The sequence below is a fragment of the Tubulanus polymorphus genome, chromosome 3, assembly GCF_964204645.1.
Source record: "Tubulanus polymorphus chromosome 3, tnTubPoly1.2, whole genome shotgun sequence".
Lineage (NCBI taxonomy): Eukaryota > Metazoa > Nemertea > Palaeonemertea > Tubulaniformes > Tubulanidae > Tubulanus > Tubulanus polymorphus.
The window spans coordinates 13,421,656-13,448,902 of record NC_134027.1 but is presented as its reverse complement, the minus strand read 5'-3'; the positions used below and the strand labels follow the sequence as shown (position 1 = coordinate 13,448,902).

General features: G+C 29.9%; 1 protein-coding gene across 6 annotated transcripts in view; it reads right to left on the bottom strand.

Annotated features, from left to right (window-relative positions):
- The window catches only part of LOC141902693 (zinc metalloproteinase nas-30-like), a 184,423-nt gene that overhangs the window by 74,228 nt on the left and 82,948 nt on the right, over positions 1–27,247 (bottom strand). For 5 of the 6 annotated variants that reach the window (XR_012618918.1, XR_012618919.1, XM_074790529.1 and 2 more), the window contains exons 7-9: positions 14,685–14,732; positions 12,215–12,336; positions 11,994–12,101 (exon numbers count right to left, since the gene is read on the bottom strand). Coding sequence is in view for 4 of the 6 variants with exons in the window: in XM_074790529.1 (XP_074646630.1) it covers positions 11,994–12,101; positions 12,215–12,336; positions 14,685–14,732 (278 nt within the window). In the remaining 2 variants the exon portion in view is untranslated. The remainder of the gene's footprint in view (positions 1–11,993; positions 12,102–12,214; positions 12,337–14,684; positions 14,733–27,247) is intronic. The other variant, XM_074790530.1, reaches the window with a different exon arrangement.

Sequence of the window (27,247 nt, the reverse complement as noted above, 5' to 3'; positions counted from 1 at the left end):
CTACCAAAACCTGAGAAACAAGAGGCCCCATCTTCAAAACCTGGTAGAAAGCTGCAAACCTGATATCATAATAGGGACCGAAACATGGCTTGACGACTCCATGAAGGACAATGAAGTCTTTCCACCTGGCTTTAAACTATTTAGGAAGGACAGAAACATGGAAGGTGGTGGCGTCCTGATTGCAGTAAGTAACACCTACATTCGTTCTCCAGTTGTGGAACTCCAAACTGATTGCGAGATTGTGTGGTGCAAAATTGAGATGGCTGGCCAGAAGTCACTCTACCTCTGTTCGCTCTACAACCCAAAAACATCGAACTAACACGGATATAACGAGCTGAAGACAATCATGGATCGTGTATGCTCCATTCGTAATGGTGTGCTCCTGGTTGGCGGGGATTTTAATCTACCAAGCTGGGATTGGTGCAACAAGATCATCAAACCAGGCGCCCCTTATGTCAACCACCACATTTTTTTCAGTGACATGTTAGATGATAATGGACTACAACAAATGGTTGAATTTCCCACAAGAGGAGACAACATACTTGACCTCATAGTAACCAATGACCCATCTAAAGTAATGCGCATTGAACCAATGCCAGCAATTGCTGAGCATGACATAGTGTTCTTGGAGGTGAGTTATGCTCCAATCAAACTGAAACAGAAACCAAGGAAGGTCCCACTATATCGTCATGCGAAGTGGGCCAGGATGAAAGAAAGTGCGACATCCATAAGTGCCAGGGTTCAGGAGATGTATCGGAGAGGATGTACTGCCACCAACATGTGGAACTTCTTTAGAGACAAGGTCATAGAAATCGTGCAAGAAAATGTCCCCCACAAAGTCACAAAACCAAAGGATGGACTGCCGTGGGTTACTACTATAGAACTAAAGAAGCTCATCAAGAAGAGGGACCGTATCCACAAGAAATACATAAAAAGTGGCCACCACTCTCATCAAGCTAAATTCAAGGCATTGAAGAGAATAGTACAAAAAGGGCTGCGTCGCGCATACTGGAGTCATATAGACGGCATAGTCCAACCTCAGGAAGATAACCCATCTGGGCTTAGTAAATGCCGTAAACGTTTTTCTCTGGGAGACATTTTGGGATAACAACTTGGGTTTTAAATCAAAAATATAGTTCAATTGTTAAAGACTTTAGAGAGAATATAAGATTTTTAGTTTAATTCTACAATAAAGATAGAAAATCTATGCAACAATCATTGGCAGAAAATCAAATTATACCTACTGAATTACATGATGAATATAAGAATAAATTAAAAAGTAATAAAGGTTCAAAATTACTTCTGAGGCTTCAATTTCCCTATGAATATAAACTTATAAAATAAGCTACTTTAAGCATTTATGTATTAGATACATATTAGGTACGTATTAGATACCTTAATACCTAAAACCCCTTTTTTTAAATAACTATATATATCTAAGTACGAGACGTACGAATAAGAAACCAAGATTCTTGCCAAGAAAGTAAGAAAGTAAGAAAGTAAGAATTCTTTGATTCTTACTCGAACCTCTAGTACTTGGGTATATGAATTAGTTAAATAATAATTAAAAATATAAAGATGAAAAAAATTATATGTTTTCACTTAATAAAAATTAAAAATAGATTATATTATAACTATTTCTATACTTAGATTAACTAATTTATATATGTATGTACTAGACGTACGAGTAAGAAAGTAAGAAAGTAAGAATTCTTGGATTCTTGGATTCTTACTCGTACCTCTCGTACCTTTCTTACTTTCTTGGATTCTTGGATTCTTACTCGTACGTCTAGTACATAGATATCATAAATATTTTTATAATGATTATTCTAATTTTGTTTCTAATAAGTTTATAAAATCATCTTTATTTATATCTAATTCATAATAATTCTTAGGTAGATTTATTTATTTTAGTTGAAGCATCAGTTTTTAATAAGGATATATCTAAGCTTCTTTTCTTAATTTTTCAAAGTATTCATCAAAATCGAAATCAAAATGATATCCAAAATTTTTCATTAGATAACTTAAATCCATATTTCTAAAATATAATAATTTATATATTTGTTTAGGATTATCTTCTGCATAAGCTAATAATTTATCAAATAACAACTTATAGAATATATAATATTGTTTAGTTTTAGGATCAAACTATTGGATATATTTCTTTGGGTTATTTAACAATGGTATCATACTCACATTTTTATAAACATTAATTAGATGTATTTTCATCAACAGGTTCAGTTTACAATATTGGCACGTTTTATTTCTTTCTATTTCACCTAATTCTTTTTCATGTTCTTCTAACTCCCATTCATTTTCTATATGCGCCTGAGATTTTTTATGCTTAGAAAAATACTTATAGAGATATCTAAATTACAAACATTACAATGTTTTTTAGAATCATCAATTGTTTCATTATCTGTTTTAATATCATCATTAGTTTCATATGTATTAACATTATCTGTTATATTATCTATGGTATCATTAGTTTCAATTGTATTAACAATATCTATGATATTATTATCAGATATATTATTATCATTATTATTCTTTTCTTTTTCTTCATGTTTCTTTGATTTCTTATGTGATGCCCAATTTTTATATGATATATATTTCTTACATACGTCACAATATTTTTCATTTCTCTTTTTGGTTTTGATATCAGGTTCAATCTTTGTATTATAATTATCATTATTCGATGTAGAAGGTATAACATTATCTTCTATTTTAGATTCAATATTATCTTCTATTTTAGATTCAATATTATCTTCTTTTTTAGTTTCAATATTCTTTTCTATTTTACTTATTCTATATTTGAATTGATTAAAGAATTCTCCAAAATACTTACTGTATTCATCATAGGGTATTATATAATATATATCTGATATCATTTCACTTGGGCTTTGTATTTCATATATTCCACCTTCCATTTATTATAACATTTTTTATTTAAATTTTAATTCTAAAACATAACACTGTGTAATTGAGAATTTATAATGTTTTATTGCGCGTCAGATATAAGATGAATGTGCATTTTGAAATGTTTGATTCCTTTTTTCTTTTTCATGAATAATTGTATTCCATCTTTAGTGTTCTGTAGTTTTTTTCCCAGAACCACGTAATAAGTTATCTTCAGTGGTTCTAAAATCTAACCATAGTGCATATTTATTACCAGTATAATCAATTTGGTTTATATTACTAACTTCAGATGATTTCATTTTTTCAATCATAAATTTTTTTTAAATTTCTGGCCATTGATCAATCATTCTCATTCCCTGGCAAAATACTTTATTAGCTATACCTTCGACGGTTATTTCTACTTTTGATATTTCTGGATTATAATAATTATCAACATTTATTACGCCATTAGAATATGTTGCAATTGTACAAAATATTAATACGCCTTTAATAGATCTTCTTGGGAAGTTAATATTCTCATTGATTATTTCATCATTTGCATTAATAGGTACAATTTTAAATTTTTCAATATAATCATATAATAATGAAAATCCTTGATGATATTGAGTTTTAATTATGCTCGCAATATTTTCATCAGTTAGTGTGTCATATTCTAAAGATATATTTGATAATTTATAACCGATATCTTTAACAACGCTTGATAATACAATTTCATTAACAGGAGCAAAAGTTATTTCAAATATAGTATCTTCTTCTATAACGTATTTATATAAAGTCGCATTATTATTTATCAATTCAAAGTCTAATGGAATTTTATATTTACTACCATTAATCTTTTTTATTAAATTATCTTCAGCATTAGTTACTACTGCATTATTAGCTTCATATCTAAATTTATTTTGGTTTTCTGATTGGATGCCTTGAAATATCATATTATTTCTATTTTCTTTTGTTAACCATAAATCTTTATAATACCTAAATAAATTATAATCTTAAAATGAAAAATTTGTTCCAATCGTTACAATTGATTTTTTAATCAAATATCTTCCAACATTATCAACAACATGATTATTATCATGACCAGTTACTTTTATATCAGCTGACAAATAAATACTATTTGGAACATAAAAAGTATTTTTTGTTAATCGAGGGATTCTAACATATAAAGTTTCATCAGGATTAATATTAGAAGGATTATGAGTAATTATATGGTGAGATCTTTTTGCTTTAATTGCATTAGATATTCTAAAATTTTTAGAAGAATTTGTATAACTCCCACTCATTTATTTAACAAAAAAAAATTAATCATTTATTTTTAATCATATTTACTAATCCAAAAATAATTGCACTTACAACTGTAATTAAAAATAAAATAATATGCTCAGCAGCAAAGTTAAGAATATTCCCTGCAGATTTCAATATAAAACCAACAATTGATGCAATAATTCCGGGTAAAGCTGCAGCAGATTTTTTAGATAGTTCCCATAAATATTTTGCTAATTTTTTTTATCCATCTTTCACTTTATCCTGTATAGAATTATTATTATTTGGTGGTTTATCTGGTTTTTAAGGAGTAGGCGTAGATTTTAATGAATTTGAAATAGCTAAACCTATTGTTGTAAATATTATAGTTACAGCTGTTAGAATTGAAAGAATTGTTATACCTTCTAATTTAAATAATAATTTTATTCTTTCTTTCAATGATATTTCAGAATTTGGTTTTATCAACAAATCTTTAAAAATAACTTTTAATCCATTAATATTATAATCATATGATTTTGATAATAATTTAATTTCTACTTTCTGTAATTCTATGTTATTATCTAAATCATCTTTTTCTTTTTCTAAATATACATTTCTTTTTTTTAAATTCAATTTCTTCAATAACTTTATTATCTCTATCTAATTTTAATTGTTCTATTTCTTTAATTTTATCAGTTCTATCTCTTTTTCTAAAGTTCTAATTTTAAAATCTCTTATACTTTTATCATGCGCAAATTTATCAGCTTTATTTCTTATACTAATAATTTCTCTAATTGCTTTATCAGAAAATATATTTAAATCTCCCAATTGTTGATTTGTTGCATCTATTAATCATTTCGGTAAAAGCTTTTCAATTGGAACTTTATTCTATTTAAGTTTACTAGTTTTGGAAGTTATATTCTGTTCAGAGGTTGTTTCTGTTTCTAAATTATTATTGATTATTTCATAAAAATTTTTAATTCTTCGTTTAAATAATTTTTCATTTTGATTTATTTCTTCTTGTGTAACATTTTCCATTTCATTACTATTTCTTATTCTTTTAATTCTAGATGGGTCTAATTTTCTCAAAGTTGACTCTGCTAATATTTTATCTTGATTTTTATAAATGATATTAATATAATTATCATCTTTCAAATGATAATTATATTCACCATCTAAATTTTAATTCTTGTACTAAAAGTCTAGAACCTTTATTATTTATACTATATCCAGAATTTTCAAATATAGGTTCGAAATTATATATAAATTCATTATTTTCTAAATTTTGTTTTACTAAATCTGGATTTTCATTTTCAGCATTTATTCTCGATCTAGTTTTTTTTATCAAACTCCTCTGTTGAAGGGGCTTTAGAACCACTATCTGCTAAATTAGAACTATATGCTGTTTGATTATCGTTATCAATATTAGTTTCATTAAAATCAGGTTGTGGTTCATCAGGTATAAATCCATCATTATTATTTCCCATTTCTCCCATTTCATAAGCTTCTCCACCTTCTACTTCCATTTATATTTTATAAAAATTAAAATTTAAAATATAATATTCCTCCAATTACAATTCCTATATAAGTTATAGCTAATTTAGCATTATCTGTTGTTTGAATATGTTTTTAAATTCTTTCACCTTCCATTAATTTTGGAGCGGTGATAATTTTTTTATTTATATTATTTAATCCAAACTTATTATGTATTAATGCAGTTCTAATTAAATTATTATAACCAATTATATTTCCCATCTTTAATATTAAATCATCAGAAATAATTAATAAATTGGGTCCTATACAATAATTTAATCTTACGTGAGATTTATCTAAATAATTTTGGTAACTGACTATATTTTCTGGAATCGATCCATTTTAATCATTATGAATGGAATCTTCAAATAAATCTTTGAATTGTTTCTGCGCATCAAATGAAGTATTATCATTTCCAACTATTGGTGATCTTGTTTCAACTTACGCACCTAGAATACAAATTAAATAAATTCTTATTGATTTATTCTTTGTATAGCTGATTTTGTAAATCCTTCACTATTTTCTAAAATGAAATTAATCCATCCATTAATATTATCAATTTTATAATGATGATAAGCTCCAACTATATGCATATAATCAATTCTTTTTATTTCAAACTGTTCACCAACGCCATGTAATTTACCATGCGCTCTAAAATCGGAATTAATATTTATATTAAATTCATTATTGCTAGAAATGTTATTACAGAACTTATTGTAACTGAACCACTTATAATAAAATAATATATGATTTTAGATTTTAAATATTTTTTCTTTTTAACTTTTAAATCATTTTCAAATTCTAATATTTGTTTTTCAAAATATAATTCTAATTTAGTTTTACTGAAATCATGAGAAATAATATCAATATTATCAATTTTATCATCCATTTATTTGACAAAAAATAATATATAATTAATTAGTAAATTTATATGCTACAAATATAACAATAACTGTTCCACCTAAAATCCATATTATTTCATATTTCTTCTGTTTACTACTTGGGGTATAATAATCTGATAATTTAGGTTTGTATTGATGTAATTTTTCTTTATTTGTTACTGCGTTATATAAACTCATTGCATCATCAACTGATTGAAAATCTCTATGTGTAATTTTTTGATTATATAATTCTTTATTTATATAATCCATATAGTTTTGTCTCTTTTCTCTGTATTCTTCTGCAGCTTTATTGTATTTCTCTAATGCTAAGTTATGTCTTCTTTGTTCTGCTAATTAACTATTTTTATCAATATGCTTAAATAAATATCCACCACCAGTAAATGCTAAAGCGTTAACTATTGCCGATCCTATAATAGTTATAATTGCAGATGCCATTTATTTAACAAAAAAATTACGCATTTTTATAAGAGGAATATATTTTTGTTTTTCTAAATAATCAATAGTTAAATTAGAGAAAGTAACTGCTAATGTTAATTTTAAGATATCATTTATATCAAATCTATCAACATTAACACTTCCCATTTTAAAGACTTTTTTTAACACCATTGTATATCCAAACAGTTCCAACTGATAATAATGCTCCATTATATTATCCATTTATCATCCACTTATTATCACTCATTTATTAATTAAAAAAAATCACCTTCAAAATATTTAGTTATCTTAGTTATAATTAGTTCAACATTTATTTCAATACTTCTTCTATGATTATCATATATTTTAGATAATATGTTTTTAATATCATCGATTGTTCCATCTGCATTTAGTTCATAATATTCTAAAGATGTTTTAATTAAATCAATTACTTTTTCTATATTATAATTTTCTTTATTAATCATTGATGCATTATTAAATGACTTACTTTTGATATCAGTAATTACATCATTTAGTTTAATTCTCATTTCTTTACCATGTTTAAAATATAACCCAAAACATAGACTCGGTCCAACAGTTATATTCATTTATATATCAAAACAATTACTCTTTACATCTTATAACTAATTCATTGATTACAGGAAAATTATTTAAATCAATCAAATATCCATTGTGATTTCTAATTTCTAATCTAAAATTATTAAGTTGAGGAATGCATGGTTTGAAATCGCACTCGGCTAAATTATAATTTATTTGTGTTCCAAATTCTTTAACATTTTTTAATGGTAGAATATAAAATAAACCAGAATTACAAATTGTGTCTTTAGTTGCTTCAAATGTCTTTGTAGGATCAATTAAATTGCAATAAATATAAAAGTGTGTAAAAGGCATTATATTTGGTGTAGCATCAGCATTACGTATGCTTACACCTGGAGTTATTCCTAAAATTTTAGCTAAAGGTTTTTTAACTAGAAATTGCCTAATTTTATTCTTACTTTATCAGAGCTATCACTTTTAATCAGTCTTAATCCAAATCCAGCAGATGCGCCCATTCTTGAGCGTGCTCTTTTATTAATTTCTTGAGCTAATGTTTCTAAATTATAGACGGACGACGTCCCTTTGATAAACGTGTATATGTGGATTCTAGAAAGTGTCTTTTTAACCGAATCTGACTTACTGACAAAGTCAGAAAAAAATGACGTCAGGGTACGTCCGGTTTGAAGTTCATGGGGAAATCGGAAGTAGAATTACGTCACGCTAAAATCCGGCAGCGAAGTAACTAAAATCCGGCAACTTTTGGATCGGGTGATTTCAGAATGTATTTATTTCGTGAAATTTCGACCAAGATTGGATCGTTGAATCGTTTAACAATGAACCGCGTTGATCGAACGAGTTCAAAATAGCTGAAATTCCTTTAGCAACTGGAGCGAATTCATAATAACAATCGCGCGCGGGTTCGAATCCCGGAGAATTACGCTCTAGCGCGCACGTACAGCAGTCGACCCCAGCCACAGCACTGAAATATTTAATTATCTTATCAAATTAAATGACTCTAAAACAGCGAGTCGTGTTAGACTGAGTCGTACGATTTGCTTAAAATTTCACGACAGCGCGGCGGATCGCCGATCGGTCTCGCTCGAGCAGCAGCCCCAACATCGCGGTCGGCAACAACATTTAGTCTCCACCCCTTCTTACACCAAATAAGGAATTCGGTACCGCTAGCCACGTGCACTGCTTATTTACTTGAGCCGTAGATTCCCGGTATTCGACATTATCGGATGATTAGAAACAAATAAGTATTTTTCGTAAGAGAAATCAATTTTTGTATTGACATTTGAATTTTCCATCTTGATTAATTCGATTCTTTCTGGCAGAAAATAATTTTCCGATTGATGCATTTCAACGCGTCTTCCATTTTTCTCCGTTATCAAAAAGTTTGTAGTAACCCTCTTGTCCTTTTTTCGGATGGTGTTAATTTCTAAATCAACAACCAGGTCAAAAATTCTTCAATCTTGCAAAAACCAGTCTCATTCTGACTCAGTTTCACTTCGAAATGTCGGTTATATAGTGGTTTTGCAAAGTGGTTTAAACCATTGAATAATTCTTGATACACTAATCTAAATCGAAATAGTTTTTAGCAGTAATAAACAGAGCCACGGGTAAGCCAAAGACCAAAAATTAAAATAAATAAACAATTCAGTTGGGAAATTGGGTCAAGTCTTTTTCAGAAAATTGAATTTCCTAATCCTAAAAGCCCAAATTTTCTATAACCAGATATGAATCAAACCTTAGAGTTGCAGTTTAATTGTCTTTCCCCCTCCGCCAACCCTCTGGCATTATTTTTCATTTTCCCAAGTTTTATCTAAGAATTAATATGCTTCGGGCCAAAGTACAATTTCAATTTGAAATAAAATTGATCAAAGTTACTTTCCAGTTCCATAGGATTGACTACAATTAATTTTCTCTGTGTTCCTAGTCACTGACAATATTCTGAGTGTATTTCGTTATATACTCAAAATACACAATACATACACAATACACAATATCAAAATACACGAGGTTGTTTTTGAATCGAAATGATTTGTTAGTATAAAAAATTAAATCATCAAGCTGTGACGAAGCGTCCGTCACTTGGATTTCATCTATTACATATTATAATCCTGGTTTAAGAAAAAGATGAAACCATCTATTTTTATTTCTATCATGAATTAAAAAGACTCTATGTTCAATAGATTTTTCCGATATATTATAAAAAGAATTACATAAACTTACATTTACTAATTTTAAATCTACACAATTTTCAAATTCTCTATCTAATTGTACTAGTAAATTATGTGATTTATAATTTGTAAGTCTTCTAGAATCAACAAATATTCTGTATTCTTTTAATTCTACCATTAATTTTACAAATTTTCTTATTCAAAATCTATTTCATGGTGCCCTTTTTCATTCTTACCTATGTATATGAAATAGAAATCACCAGAACATAATTCTTCTTAATCTTCACTTGATAATCTATGGAATCTATCTGGTAAATATGTTCTGAATTTATATTTATTTCCTTTCAATCTTTCATATTATAAGTGAATAACTAATTTATCTCCATATTTAATAGTAACTGTATCAATATTTGTATTTAAATATTTCGTATGAATTGTTAGTTCATTTATTTTTTTAGATTTATAATCTACTGATTTAGCATTTTTAGTATCTTTTATTCTATCTAGAAATGATTCGTTGTTCTCATTGTGTACTTGTTTACTCTCCATTTTAATAACATATTTTTTTATTAAAACCGATTAACATGTTAGAATCCTTTTCATAATCTCATTCTCTTTTGTTTCTTCTCTTTTAAAGTTTAAGTATTCATCTAAATTGCAACCATACGCGACTGTGTGTATACCATCATCTAAAATATATCTTTTATCATCGAAAGGATTCAAACTTATCTTCTCTATCTCTTCAATAAACATCTCGTGGTACTCAGATCTTAAACATTTCATCTTATGTTTTCTAACTTCTTCATTGAATATACAATTGATGTAATCTTTGAAATGAATGATTTTTTCTACTACGCTTTTTGTAATTCCTTTTTAACTTTTTAGCTTCATGTTCTTTAGTTCTATAACTATACATTTTAGATCGAATTCCAATGAACTCTATCATTTCTTCACCACCTTATTCATCTTTGAATTTACCGGACACCTTTTTATTATCATTGTTAAACAATTGATGAGTTTTAGGATAGTTACTAAAATCAAAATGATGTTTTAATGTTATCAAATCATCTGTTATGTAATTAGTTTTGATCTTTAATAAGTAACTATCGGTATCAAAATATAAGATTTCTATATGCTTTTCTCCAAAATGAGGTTGTAATACGTTATAGTAAAATTCATAAATTAATAGTTTTGATATTTCTAAAACTGAAGCGCCAACGTAGATTGGTTTATTAAATTTCATAGAAGTTATCCTCATTTTAACTGCGGCTAAATTTTCATCAAATATTCTGTTACCAATGAACTTAGGATATGTTTGTAAATGTCTAATTCTTTTACCATTACTAACTAACTCAATATCATTTCTATTTCTAATATTCTCGCAAGTTTTACCATAGAACGCAATATTCATGAACTTGATAAAAATCTTTCTCAAAATCAGTTTTAGCTTTAGTTCTCTGTTTGGTGTTAAAATCTATATATTTTCTAACCATTTAGATTGACTAAATGATATATATCTATGCACTTTTTTTAGAATCATTCCTTGATTCAAATAGATTTTTAACATTGTATAATGCACTACATTATTAAATTTATCTTCCTGAGTAACCATTAACTTTTCTGTAAGAATATGATTTTCAGGTTTAATAATCTGGTCTAATTTAGTTTCTAATATATCATCTTTATATTCTAATTTCAATTCATTTTCTAAATGTGTCTTAGTTTTATTATGCCTTGCTTTTTGAGATTTATCTATATTAATTTTACATGTTGAACAGTAGTACTTCTTATTTGCTTCCATTTTAATATCAAATTTGTTATTAAAATTGATTTCAGAAGTTATTCATACATATATATATATATAGGAATAAGTTGTTTAATAAGGTTAATAGGAATAAGTTGTTTTAAGTCAAAGGTTGGAGGGTCGAAAAATAAATTCGAGAGTACTTCACACCGGCCCTACACTGATCGTAGATAGCTTCTATGTCTTCTAATGATATTCAATGCAATATAACATTCCGACGTTCAAATAGAGCACATTATATAATCACAGGAAGACATTCTACATCTTTGTCAATGATATTTTGCCAAATAGCTTGTATGTGTACACATAGACCTGTGGCGTTTGGCACATCGATTCACGGTTGTCGTTTGTAAAATGACGCTGAATGGTTAACATTGTTTAGGTTTCATAATGGTAACGTTTTATAAGGCGTCAAAAAATTTGGTACTAAGCCCTTACCGTTACAGTTATACATAATGTTGGCTAATTTCTTGTCGTAAAAACTCAATTTTTCTCTTTGTCCGATTCGATGCTGGGCACGACGATCAACTGTTATAAGTTCGCCATCTAGAAAAAGAAAATTACAATACGAAGAAAATAACGCAAAATTGACATCATTACCTAGCATATTCGTTGAGTAATCAATTAGATTTAATTCAATCAATTTGTAAAGCCCTTACCATTATCAGGGTAATGCATTATCGAATCGTAATCGTACGGCAGATCTTTTGTATCGACGAATTTCCAAGGTTCTTTTTGATATTGATCTCGATAAGCTCTCGGTATTCGATCAAATATCACTCTCAATGAATAAGAAAAAGCAGCAATGAATAACCAGCAGTTACATTTGCTAATATCTTTTGGTGAGGAGGACATAAGCTAGGTAATCCAAATTCCACGTTAACGAATATCTACTGATGATATATAAGATTGCCATCGCTCGTGTAACTAACACCTGATGGTTACTGATGTTTAAGACCATACACAGAATGAAAGGCTGAATTTAAGCACATGTCTATCGCACTTTTGAACTCAAAGGTCTACTTCTACTTAGTAGCTACTTGAGAACAATAAGCAATTAACAATATCGGCTACTTTTCCAGTAGTATACATTTCAAAACAGCCACTCTGAAATAGTTTACCTTTCAATTCAGTCGGTTTTCTATAGTAGCTGTGGTCTACTGACAAGTGACCGTTTTAAAACATTTGGTTCTGATAATGCACCCATTTCACCCTTTAATGGGGGGGGGGGGCAAATTTGCTACCCTTGATTATAATCATGAATCGTGACGAAAATGACATCACTCATTTTTGCAAATCGCCATGAAAACTTTTTATTAAATTGGGTTGTTAAGAATAATTCGATAGGTTTTCATGATCGTTATGTCTTTGTCGCCCGATTCATTGTTTGAATGATGCGCTCTTTTAGGGAAACGAGAATCTAAAGCTGAAGCAACTCACTCTTGGATACTTCTCTTGGAAGATGAGCTTTTCCAAATGGAGAGAAACATAAAATTCGACAATTTGGTCTTGGGGGAACTCAAAGAGAAACTTGCCACTATAAAGCAGTCGAACTTGGCTGTATGGCAGTCCATAAAGCTACCGGGTTATATTCGGCTGTTTTAGACCAGAACAAAATAATAAGATAAGAGATATTGGAAATATATGTCAGGCTATGTTGGGGGACAGTGAAACCGGTAGCGGTATGCGAGGATAAAAGGATAAGAGAATAAAACCAGCCGGCCAGAGGGATTACAGTACAAACTTCAACATTATGGAATACCGTCCCTTCTCTAGGGCATCCTTTAGTGGCTGCATGCCCAGGTTTTCAGGAGAATTCCGGAATGAACTAGGGTTCCACGAATTTAAATGGGTCCGAGGCCCACCTTTATCGAAATTGCGAGAATGCAAAAAATACACCAATAATAGCACTAAGCAAACAACAACAAATTATCCCAATTTTTGACTTCGTTGTATGTCGACGGAGTCTTCAATAATGGCTCTGGGGACCTTTCCGGAAATAACTTACTCACAAATTGCCGTGCACGTTAACTCGTCTTTTGTACCGTACACTTTCGTTATACGATTTGCGCCATTTAAAACGTTAGCAAGCATAGATAAAACGGTAAGAAGGTGAAACGGTGATCGTTCCAGTTACGCAGTAAACAGTCAAAATTCACTATTTTTCGCGAATACGTATATGCTCCATCCCGAAAATTAAAACTTTTATTATGCGGAGATCACGTAAGCTCTTTCAAATAATCACTGTTCAGGCCACGGCCTACATAATCCCGCTTTCCACGTCATTGTGAGAAAGCTGCGCTCTGATTGGTTACTGGTTTAAGGAATACCCTCAGCAGCTGGGGTATTCTCCAAACAACCAGTTTAGATGAACAAGAAATCGCAGAATTTTTACCGATGCTGAATATGATAGAATTATGTAATCCAGAATAAGAACCCAGTTAAGTGTGGCAATGCTGGGTCCAATTTTGATGGAATACTGAATGATATATTCCGTAAAAGTCGAGCCCGCAACATTCTTAGAACAATTTTAACAACTGTGACATTAGCTGGTGTTTTCTTTCGATTTATCTAGCGGCAAACCGTCATTTACCTAGGCTTATGTGTAACCGAGGTATATTGCATCGATATCAAAGTATACATCGTAATTTTAGTCGCATGTGATTCTTTTTCAACCGCATTTGTGTGCCTTTCTAATAATAATTTATTTCAAATTCAAATTTCAACCTAATTCATTTTGCCTGGGAGACGGTCTGCTTTTGCTGAATGAAAATGGCTTGGCCGGGCGTTAACGTCTGCCAAAATTATTCTTGACTTAGATTTGTTGGTATGCAACGCCAACGGTAACTAGATCATTCCAGTGCCGGCCTTAGATATCCTAACTTGACAAGCCCCGACAATGTTTATTTTATTTGTGTTCTGATTAGGCAGAAACTATATTGATACATTTTTTATTGTTTCTGATTTTGTCAGGTGGATGTTAATAATACGCACTACAGTACCCAACATCTCTGGGTCTCAGTTATCAGAAGGCCTAACAGCAGATTTCTCCCAATCATCAGGACTTATTTCCGCGCCATTGTCTACGTCGACACCGTTTAAGCGATTGTTGAACCATGTTGTACTCACCGAAAAAGTTTAGAGCTGATTGTTCGAGTTGTTGTCATCGACGAGGAGCTGTTAGAAGATATGTAAATCGTACCAAGATTACCGGAGAACATTATTAGAATTAAAGTCGATTATATCATTTACCGCCTGCAAAGCTTAATTAGTTCAAGCTGTGAATCATAAGAAACGCGTTCTCAAATGTTTTGATACTTTCTCAGTTTGTATCAAAAATATTGCCAATTTTCGGTCCTTAAGTCCTGAAAAAGTATCTATGTTCAGCACAAATTCATACAAACGTGTCATCTATACCACAAAACACTATATTAGCGGACCAATTTATGATGTTATGTGTTGGCCATACATACGTGATCCAAGATGGCAATTGGAGTACAAGCGCTGGTGTAACGGCAGGGAAAATAACTCAATTTCTGCACTCTATATTGTGAGTTAATTTCACCAGTTCTGGACAAATTATTTGAACTATTTGGAGAGACCAAGTGGAGAACTTTTAGCTTGTATGAAAAATGGAAAGGCCATTATCCAATGAGTGAACAGTTATATACCAACATCGCTTTTGAATTGGATTGATTTTGTTGTAAAACCACCCAACTTTAGTGCTTGAAGCATACGGAAGGGTAACCGTTCCGCTTGACCAGACCAAACATACTCTGTTCTTACCGTCTCGCTTGTGTGATATCATATGTGTTAAAGCCAATTCAACTCGGCATATAGTATATCCCAAATTAAATGGGCTTAAATGCGTACACTCTGCTTAAGTGAGTGGGACTGGAAACATATAAGCGATGAATTCAGAGGCAGCATCAATGGTCAATCACTCGTCTGAGTTCGATACGTTTCTGACACAATCAATTACGGAAATTAAGTCAGATTTGTCCAAAATGCGGGCGGACTATAAAAATGTCACAGAAAGATTCGGAAAGCTAGACACTACAGTTTGCCTGCACGGCCGAGACATAAACGAAATCAAAGAAAAATTAGGAGCCCAAGCAAAAACAGTTGGCGAACTCTCTGGTTCAGTGGAATTTACTAGCACGTCTAATGATAGTTTAAAAAGCGAGAATACGCGCTTTGCTGCTGCCATGGCAGACTCCAGCAAAACAATAGCGAGCTTAACGTCGGAGTGTTTAGATCTTCAGAAAAAACTAGCTACTCAGTCCAGTTGCGCGATACCGAAACCTCTAGACAACACGGAAATCTGTATAATTATAAGTGGTCTGGAACTAGGGGTGAATAACAAACCCACGGACACTTGTGATGAAATATTTAGTCATCTTGGCCATAAAAACGTCGTCGTGGACGCCAAAAAGCTACCAGCCAGAGGAAAACAGAAATGCCCGCTGGTCAAAGTTTCGGTAAAAACTAAGGAAATTAAGATTCATATACTCCGCAAAAAAGAGAAGCTGCGTAGAATTAAAAGATTCAGTAACGTCTGGCTGCGTTCAAGTCAGTCCCATGCCGAGAGGCTGAACGACATCAACTCCAATAAGTTGTTGGATTACGTCCTGCGAGCAAAGAAAGAGTTAAAGATAGCTAGGAATGGTCGATTGATCAATCGGTCATCATCCTCTGAGAAAGGGCACAACATTGAAATAGCTCCGTGCGAGAAAACAGCGACTGAACACCGTGTTTTTAACTTTACTGGTCCAAGCCCCGCACCTGGGTTCTCATTTCGGGCAAACTTAAACACAATGTCGGATGCGAAAGAAACGAACCTGTCAGTATCCAAAGAGGCTAGTACTGCGGCCTCGTCGACGGTACAGTTAAACGCGACGGCTGCTGTGGAAGCATTAGACAGAGAATCGTGCAGGCCTTTATTCAACACTGGTAGGCGTCCGCAAAGAACGATGAAGCGGAGGAATTCGGGACGACCGGAGGCAAAGAGACCGAGTTCACCTTCAGACGAGATCTCGCAGAACAAAAACTCATCATTGGGCGGCGATATCGGTGCCGTTCTCGCGTCAGCACGATTAGTACTTGATATGGACTCGGGTGTCACGGTTTCGGAACTTACTAACAAATAGGAAAGCGCAGGGCCAGAATGTTTATCTATCGTGACATTGAATGTCTGTGGTCTAAAAAGTAAAGCAAGTATTACAGAATTCCAAAATTTTGTAAAATTTTATGACTTCCTTGTCCTGACCGAAACGAAATTAGACGACACAGATGAATTTTGGGCAAAAAATTTCTTCAGCGATTTGGGTTATGATTTTCATATGAATAATCGTAAAAGTATTTCACCGTTCCGGTCAGGAGGCGTTGGAATTGCGGTACGAAATTCTTTAAGAAAAAGTGTTAAGTTAATTTCATCTAGTAGTAAGCTAGCCCTTGGAGGTGGAGTTAATCTGTTCGATGAATTAATTCACAATACCTTGGAAAATTATTCTAGTGATAATCATTGTCTATGTATGTGTGGTGATTTTAATTCCCATACTGGGTGCTTGTGTGACTTAGTAAATATAGATGAGTTTCGTATCAATTCACTCGACTTAGATGAGGTTTTTACTGAACCCCGTAAGAGTCTGTATTACCTTAAAGAAAATGAAGTTGTGAACCGTGTTAACAAAGAGCCAGTGGTTAATAATTATGGATATCGCTTAATAGATCTTTGTGTAGGGCAGAATGTTTTCATACTAAACGGGCGTGTGGGAAAAGATAAAAACATTGGTGAATACACTTGTTTTAAGGCAGAATATAAGCACGTTGTGGATTGGTTTATTTATTCCCCACAACTTCTGGATAAACTCTGTATGTTTGAGGTTGCTAAATTCGAAAAGCTATTTTCGGATGTACATTCCCCAGTTGTATGCGGGATAAAAAGGAGCCAGGATTCTGGCAGTAAATCTTAAACAAATGATATCCATAATGACTATAAAACCCAAGAGAAAATTAAATGATACCCTAATCGCAATGGCCAGTATACTGAAACCTTGTCCAAACAATCACCAATACTTGATGATATAAATTCTGACCTGGAACAACATCTTATTAATACCGCCAATCACCGACTGTGTGATGTAATAACACAATCGGCTACAAAAGTCATGGGTAAAAGAGTAATCAAAATCAATGTCAGTAAAGCAAAAAAACGACCAATATTAAGTAGAGAAATAAGACCCGTGCTGACTACCGTAGAGCCAAACGTTTGTATTCGTATATGCCGACAAGAGAAAATCATTCAAACGTAAATCTAAGATTTCGGCGCTATAAGAAAGCACTGAAAAGGCAAATAGAGACAAGATAGAAAAATTCAACAGTACTCTTCGAGGCATGGCAACTAAAGAACATAACGAGTTTTGGAAAATTCTAAAAAAGGCAAAAATGATGATAACTGTAAAATCTCTGCTAATGAATTCCTCCAACACTTCAAGGCCTTAAACGGAAGCCCGGAATTGTCGGGAGAAGAACCTTTCCTGGAAGACGTTGATGATTTCAGTGAAAATGATATCGATAATTCCATACTAAATCAACCGGTAACTGGTGAAGAGGTCTTAAAACACTTAAGAAAACTTAAGAACTTTAAGTCACCTGGTGTTGACGAAATTCAAAACGAGTTTCTTAAGAACTCAGACCATTTTCTTTTAACTAGTCTTGTTAACCTTTTCGATAACGTCCTTGAAACTGGTTGTATACCTGAAAACTGGTTAAATGGAATCATTTTACAAATTTACAAACAGAAAGGGCCGGATAGCTACAGGGGTATTTCCCTACTATCGTGTATGGGCAAACTTTTTACTAGCGTGTTAAATAAAAGAATAGCGTCCTTCTTGGAATCAAATAACTTGTTACTAAATAATCAAGCGGGATTCCGCAAAAATCATAGTATACTCGACCACGTATCACGTTGAAAACCTTAATTGACTTGTTCTTGAAATCAAATCGCAGGCTGTATTGTGTGTTCGCAGATTACCAAAAATGTTTTGATAGCATTTGGAGGAAAGCTCTTTGGCACAAGCTGATTCAGACAGGAATTAAATGCAAAATTTTAAAAGTCATCCACAATATGTATCAGCATGTTAAGTCATGTGTGTCTGTGAGAGTTTTATGGGCCTAAGGCAAGGCGAAAATGTGTCCCCGGTACTCTTTTCAATATATGTAAACGACCTGCAACAGCATCTATAGGAAAATAATTGCCCTTCACTAAGTTTTTTGGCCGATGATGGCCAAGTTGAGCTATGGTTTAGATTATTTATTTTGATGTACGCAGACGATATGGTCGTGGTGGCTGACAGTCCGGAAGGGCATCAATGTATGATAGACCAGCTAATTGTATATTGTAAATAATGGAAATTAGTAATTAATTGTGTTACAAGAGGCCCATGGGCCTTGAAGCATTGGTAGATTATACTGTGGTATTAAGTGGATCTGCCGGCAAATCTTCTATGGCGATGTTGATTGGGAGGACCACAGACTTAAAGGTCTATTTGTCTAGTACGATTTTATTCCTGAAAATGAATTTATTTTCTGCCGAACGATTTAGCCTAGGCTATTTGTACTGTTAAACCTCATTAATGCGATTCTGTTAAAAAGTCGAAACTAGTTTATTCTGATGTTTTCCATCATGTCAGTAATTGGAAAAGTAGGCTTTCATACCAGAGGACGAGAGGACGAGACACCACTCATCACCACAAGTAATTTTTTTCCTAATAAATGGGAGATAGAAAAGCATTCTTAGCAACAATAAATAACAGAATTAAACCAGCAAAAAAACAATTTGAAATAAAAAAGTTAATTGATGTTACAAAAGAAATGGAACATAAAATATTGAAATTAGAAAAGATAAAAACTAAATATGGAGAGAAAGTATCAGCAAATTTAAGCTACTGTAATGTTAGTACATCGCGAGAATTTAAAGTATTTTTACCTGATAAATGGGTTTCATTGAGTACAGAGGAATTGAAAGATTTAGTAGGATTTAAAATAATCTATCATGGGAAAAATGAAGACGGTCATCATGATTTAGAAATTGTTGATTAAATAAGAAATAAAAATAATGAATATCTAGAATCCAAAATGACCTTAGTCGTTTTATAAACAACTACAATCATACAGTCAAACATCTGTTACATGTTATTATAAGAGAGTGCTTCATTTGAATATTGATCAATCAAACAGGTGTTGCACAACGTTGTTGTTATATTAGATAGCTAGCAGTTATATAATAAGCACGCAGTACATACAACACACACAGGACAGGAGGATAGTCATTCTCTCTCGTGATTAAAAGGAATATTTCAATGTTTTTACGGTAAGTTTTAGCAAAACCACCCGACTTGACTCGCAGAGTTTTTAGGGGATAAGCATCCCGTTATTGAGAGGCGCCACGAGATACCTATCCCCAAGCATTTCTAATTACACCCCTGTGACCCAAACCTCACCAATTCTCCTTCAATGGTTGACAGGAAACACATTATATTAAAGGCGCCTAATGCATTTCCTATCAACCCCTTACCCCCGAAAGGAGGATCGAAAGTCGAAACTGAAGGAGAACCACGGAGGGTGGACAAAGGTGCATTTTCGAAATGCCCCTGCAAGCCAAGCCCGGCGGCACTCCAGTGGTTGAATGAATTGCCTTATATACTTAGCTAAAACACCTAAGTAAATGTTGTTGGTGCTCAAAAAATATATGAAATTTGAAATTATAAATTATTCCGAATGAAAAGAATATAAGAATGAAAACTGATAAATGAATTATGGATTTTTAACTTAATTATGATATAATTTTTAATCAAATTAGTAATCGATTACCATGTTAATTGATTAACAAATTCAAATTCAAATAATTCATTTTAGCATCACACCCCACCCAGTGCTGCCATCTTTCAATTTAAGAAAAAACTAATAATAAGAAATGACTGTAATACAATATTCAAGTAAAAACAAAATAAATTAATAAAAATAATGAATATCTAGAATCCGAAATGACTTATCTGGACAATTTAATTGCTCCGCATAGATGGTGCCATAAACGGCACCCACACAGTGATAGACAAAAGTAGTGAGATGGTGTCGTACGGCACCCACATGGTGATATTCAATTATTTGTTTTCGCTTTTTTCTAAAATATTAATCCATTTTTTTTATTGTCAATTTTGGAATTTCAGAAGTATTTTCATTTTTGATAGCAGTTGTTTCAGAATTATAAATATCATGAATTTTATTTGATTTCTTATACCAATTACACCCGATCAAAATGAATACAATTACAAATCCAACTGTAAAATATAGACATTTATCAAATATTCTATCATTAGAAGGAGTAGAAATAACAATATTTTCACTATTTTTATTAACATTTTTATTACTTATTTTTTCTTTTACAGCTTTTTTATATTCTTGTGATTTAATTCCTAATTGCCGAGACCATTCAATTTGTTTCTGTGATCTCGGTTTTTTCTTCACAGTTAATTCCTTCACTTCTTCCACCTCGCTCATTTATTATAGAAATATTTTTACTTTCAATATTTGAAAATGTTATAACTCCAGTTGATAATAATGTCATAAATCCGCCTAATTGAAATGATAAATATCCAATCCATTTATTTAATTCAGTCATAACTAAATAGTCATTTTTTAAATCGGAATATAATCTATTTTCATCTTCAATTGGTAGTATATAATTACATAATTTACTATAACCTTTTACTACATTTTCTGATATCGCGTCATTAATTCTAGCTGTTCTCGCGGCTTCATAAATCTTAAATAATCTAATAATTTCATCTGATTTCATTGTGTCTAATTCATTATAAGTTAAATTTTTACCGACAAAATTTTTACATTTTCCAGATGCTATTAATATTTCTAATTGATGTTTACAGTAAAGATAATATTCATAATTATTATTTGTTGTAACATTACTTAAAGCACCATCATCTGGAGTTAATTTTGTTTCTGTTATTCCTAAATCATCTAAAGTTTTTTCAATTGAAACATCACCATTTTTAGATTTTATTTTCTTTTCACCTACCATTTATATAACAAAAAAATTACTTGTGATGTTGCAACTAGAATTCAACTAGAATGTAACTAGAATTCAACCAGATTAACAAGCTAGTTGAAATATCGTTGTTTTTGTTTATTTCTTGTTAAATCTAGTTGATTTTTGTTCCAACTACTAACAGCTAGAATTCAACTAGAATGTAACTAGAATTAAACTAGATTAACAAGCTAGTTAAAATATTGTTAAATCTAGTTGATTTTTGTTCCAACTACTAATAACTAGAATTCAACTAGAATGTAACTAAATATGTAATAGATTAACAAGCTAGTTGAATTTAAATAAATTCATATTTAAATGGGTGTTGTAATCTAAATAGTAATTTTGATCTTTTAATATTTTTCAACTTATCCATATATTCATTATGTAAATCATGTGGAATAATATCATTTTCCTCAAGTGCATTTTTCATCGATTTTCTATCTTTATTGTAGAATAAAATTAGAAATCTTATATTCTCCCTAAAGTCTTTAACAATTGAATTATATTTTTGATTTAAAACCCATGTTGTTATCCCAAAATGTCTACCAGAAAAAGCTAAATAACATAACTCACTTTCTCTAACTTTTGAATCATGTAGATTAGCACAATCATCTATAATGAATAATGTATTTGATCCTTTATAAATATCTATTGCTATTTTAATACAATTATCTAAATTTTCTTTTACTGTTTTAGGATCTAATATAATAAATTTATTATTTCTAGTAATATTTCTATCATAAGTTTGATTAAATTCATATGTTGGACAAAATAATACTATATTATCAAAATAGTTTTTATAAACAGTTTCTAACAAATTTAATATAAAATAAGTTTTTCCACAATTTGTTACACCAGAAATTAACATATTATGAGGTTCAAATATAAATAATTCCTCATTCATTTATATATTTTTAATTTTACTTGACAATATCCATTCATTGAATTTATCTGGCCATCCAACCCATTTTACTAAAGAATATTTTTTTCTTTTAATAGTTTTTGTTTTTAATACTTTTTCAATTTTATATTCTTGTTCTAGATTTTCTGTAGTTAAACTTAATTCTTCTTCATAAAAGTAGACATATGGTTTTGTTGTTATTACCTTTTTTATTTCATATATTTCTCTAGTAAAATTTCGATCGTATCCTTTACCAAATATCTTTTTATACTTAGAAATTCTAACATTTAGACCAACTTTAAATTTAGGTTCACCAAAATCATCTACAAGAAATGCTCCATATAAATTATTCCAAACAATTTCAGCATTTTCAGGTTTTCTAGCATCAATAGGTTTCATTCCAATAGAAGAATGATAAGAATTATTATATCCTTCTATCAATTTTGGTAAAACATCAATCCATTTAAAAGTATTATTTGCTGTAAAATATTTCCACATTCTTGTTCTTAATGTTCTATTAAATCGTTCAACAACTGCTGCTTTTTTATCCGATTTTGTTGAAAAATATTTAATATTATGATTATCTAAGAGTTCATGAACAAGTGAATTATCAAACTCTTTTCCATCATCAAATTGTATTTTTTCTGGTTTTAGTTTATCATCCGAAAGAAATTTTCTTAAAACATTTGATGTTTGTACAGCATCTTTTCTATAAAGTGGGAAACTCCATACATAACGACTAAAAATATCAATTATATTCAATAACCACCAATAATCATCATTATCTTTCTTAACATTTTTCATATCAATTAAATCTCCTTGCCACTGTTGATATACATAACTTACCATAGTTTTACGAGTTTTATATTTTCTAACAATTTTTTTATGTGTTGTATATGTTGGTTGTTCTAACATAAATTCATTTATATCTTTATATTTAACTAAATGTGGGATTATCTTATCTAATTTATCTTGTTTTACTTGGCGCCATATATTTTTGGTAGAAGAATAAGCAACCGAACTCTCAGGGTTGTAATATAAATTTCTTAAATATTGTTCTTTAGTATTAGTAGTTTTTTTACCTCCCATTTATACATCGTTAATTTTAACTTTATATTTCTAATATTGAATACTATCTAATTGTGAATTTACAATATTTAATTGGGCATCAGATATAATATAAATGTGCATTTTAAAATTTTTGTCTCCTCTTATCTTTTTCATGAATAATTGTATTCCATCTTTAGTGTTCTGTAGTTTTTTTCCAGAACCATGTAATGAATTATCCTCTGTTGTTCTAACCATAATGCATATTTATTGCCGGTATAATAATCAATTTGATTAATATTACAATTTTCAAATGATTTTACTTTTTCATTCATAAAATGTTTTCTAATTTCTGGCCATTGATCAGTCATTCTCATTCCTTGACATAATATTTTATTTGCTATTCCTTCGATAGTTATTTCTACTTTTGTTATTTCAGGATTATATTAATTATCTACCTTTATTGCGCCATTAGTATATGTTGTGTTGCAATGGTAAAAAATATTAATATACCTTTAATAGATCTTCTTGGGAAGTTAATATTCTCATTAATTATTTTATCATTTGCATTAATAGTTACAGTTTTAAATTTATCAATATAATCATATAATAATGAAAATCCTTGATTGTATTGAGTTTGAATTGTGCTAGCAATATTTTCATTAGTTACTGTGTCATATTCTAAACATATATTCGATAATTTATAACCCATATCTTTAACAACGCTAGATAATACAATTTCATTTACAGGAGCAAATTTTATCTCAAATATAATATCTTCTTGAATTGCGTATTTATATAAAAGTGCATTATTATTTATCAATTCAAAGTCTAATGGAATTTTATATTTGCTTCCATAAATCTTTTTAATCAAATTATCTGTGGCACGAGTTACTATTGCGTCATTAGCTCCGGATCTTAATTTATTATGGTTTTCTGATTGGATTCCTTGAAATATCATATTATTTCTATTTTCTTTAGTTAACCATAAATCTTTATAATGCATAAATAAATTATAATCATCTAATGAGAAAACTGTTTCTGGACCAATCTTTATAGTTAATTTTTTAATCAAATATCTCCCAACATTATCAACAACATAATTATTATCATGACCAATTACTTTTATATCAGCTGATAAATAAATACTATTGGGAACATAAAAAGTATTTTGTGTTAATCTAGGAATTCTAACATATAAAGTTTCATCGGGATTAATATTTGAAGGATTATGAGTAATTATATGATGTGATCTTTCTGCTTTAATAGCATTAGATATTCTAGAAATCTTAGAACGACTTATATAACTCCCACTCATTTATTTAACAAAAAAATTAATTATTTATTTTTTATTATTTTTTTCTTGATATCTTTTTGATATCATATTCACTAACCCAAAAATAATAGCACTTACAATTGTAATTAAAAATAAAATAATATGTTCAGCAGCAAAGTTAAGAATATTCCCAGTATAAAACCAACAATTGATGCAATAATTCCTGGTAAAGCTGCAGCAGATTTTTTAGATAGTTCCCATAAATATTTTGCTAATTTCTTTAAACCATCTTTATCTTTATCTTGTATAGAATTATTATCATTCGGGGGTTTATCTGGTTTATTGGGAGTAGGAGTAGATTTCAAAGCATTTGATATTGTTAAACCTATTGTTGTAAATAACATAGTTACAGTTGTTAGAATTGAAAGAATTGTGATTCCTTTAAACTTAAATAATAATTTCATTCTATCTTTCAATGATATTTTAGAATTTGGTTTTATTAGATATCTTTTAAAAACATCTTTTAATCTATTTATATTATAATCATATGATTTTAATAATAATTTAATTTCTTCTTTTTGTAATTCTATGTTATATTCTAAATCATCTTTTTCTTTTTCTAAACGTAATTCTTTTTGCCTATATTCTATTTCATCAATTACTTGATGATCTAAATCAGACTTTAATTGTTCTATTTCTTTATTTTTATCAGTTAATTCTTTTTCTAAAAATCTGATTTTAATATCTCTTATTTCTTTTTCATGCGCAATTTTATCAGATGCATGTCTTATACTTTCAATTTCTCTTATTGCTTTACCAGAAAATATATCTAAATCTTCTAATTCTTGTTTTGTAGCATCAAGTTATGCCTTCGGTAAAAGTTTTTCAGTTTGAACTTTATTTGATTTAAGTTTACTAGTTTTGGAAGTTATATCTTCTTTAGGAATTGTTTCTGGTTCTAAATTTTCACTAATTATCTTCAAAAAATCATTATTTCTTCGATTAAATTCTCTTCTATTTTGATTAATCTCTTGTTCTGTAACATCAGTTATAACATCATTGTTGATTTTCTTAATTCTAGATTGTTCTAATTTAATTAAAGTTGGTTTTGTTATTATTTTATCGAGACTTTTATTAGAAGATATCTTAAAATAATAGTCATCTTTCAAATGCCAATAATAATCACCATTTAAATATTTCAAATCTTTTACTAAATAATTCACACCTTTATTTGTTATATTGAATCCAGATTTTTCTAATATTGGTTTGAATTTATCAGTTAATTCGTCATATTCTAGTTCTTTTTTCATTAAATCTGGATTTTCATTTTCAATGTCCAATCTTGAACGTGCTTTATTAACATATTCATTAGTATCAGGTCTTGCTAAATTAGAATTATATGCTGTTTCATTTTCGTTACTGAAACTTGTTTCATCAAAATCAGGTGGTTGTTCATGAGTTATACCAGGTTCATCAAAATTATCCATTCCAATATCTTCTCCACCTTCTACATCCATTTATATAATAAAAAAATTAAAATTTAAAATATAATATTCCTCCTATAACAATTCCTATACAAGTTAAAGCTAATTTAGTATTTTCATGTAATTTATTATCATTATCAGTTTTAATTATATCATGTTGAATATTATCAGTTTTAATATTTTCTATAGTATTGTAATCTTTTATTTTGGAATCATTATCCAATTTAATATTCTTAGTTTTAGTTTCTATTGATTGAATATGTTTTTTATTTTATTCAACTTCCATTAATTTTGGAGCAGTAATTATCTTTTTATTTATATCATTCAATCCAAATGAATTATTTATTGTTGCAGTTTTAATTAGATTATTATAACCAATTATATTTCCCATCTTTAATACTAAATCATTAGAAATAATTAATAGATTAGGGCCTATACAATAATTTAATCTAATATGTGATTTATCTAAATAATTTTGATATCTTACAATGTTTTCTGGAATCGATCTATTTTTATCATTATGAATTGAATCTTCAAATAATACTTTAAATTGTTTTTGTGTATCGAATGATGTATTCAAATTTCCAATTATCGGTGATCTTGTTTCAACTTGTGCACCTAGAATACATATCAAATAAGTTCTAATAGATTGATTTATTCTTTGTATACCTGATTTTGTAAAACCTTCATTATTTTCTAAAATGAAATAAACCCAACCATTATTGTTTTCTTGTTTTAAATGATCATAAAATTTCGGTAATTTATTGAAATTTAATGTTTCTAAATCCTTTGTTTCTATTTTACCATAACCTAATTTATTATTATAGATATTATAAAAACTATTAGATGGTATGGGAAGTGCACAATATTCTGCAA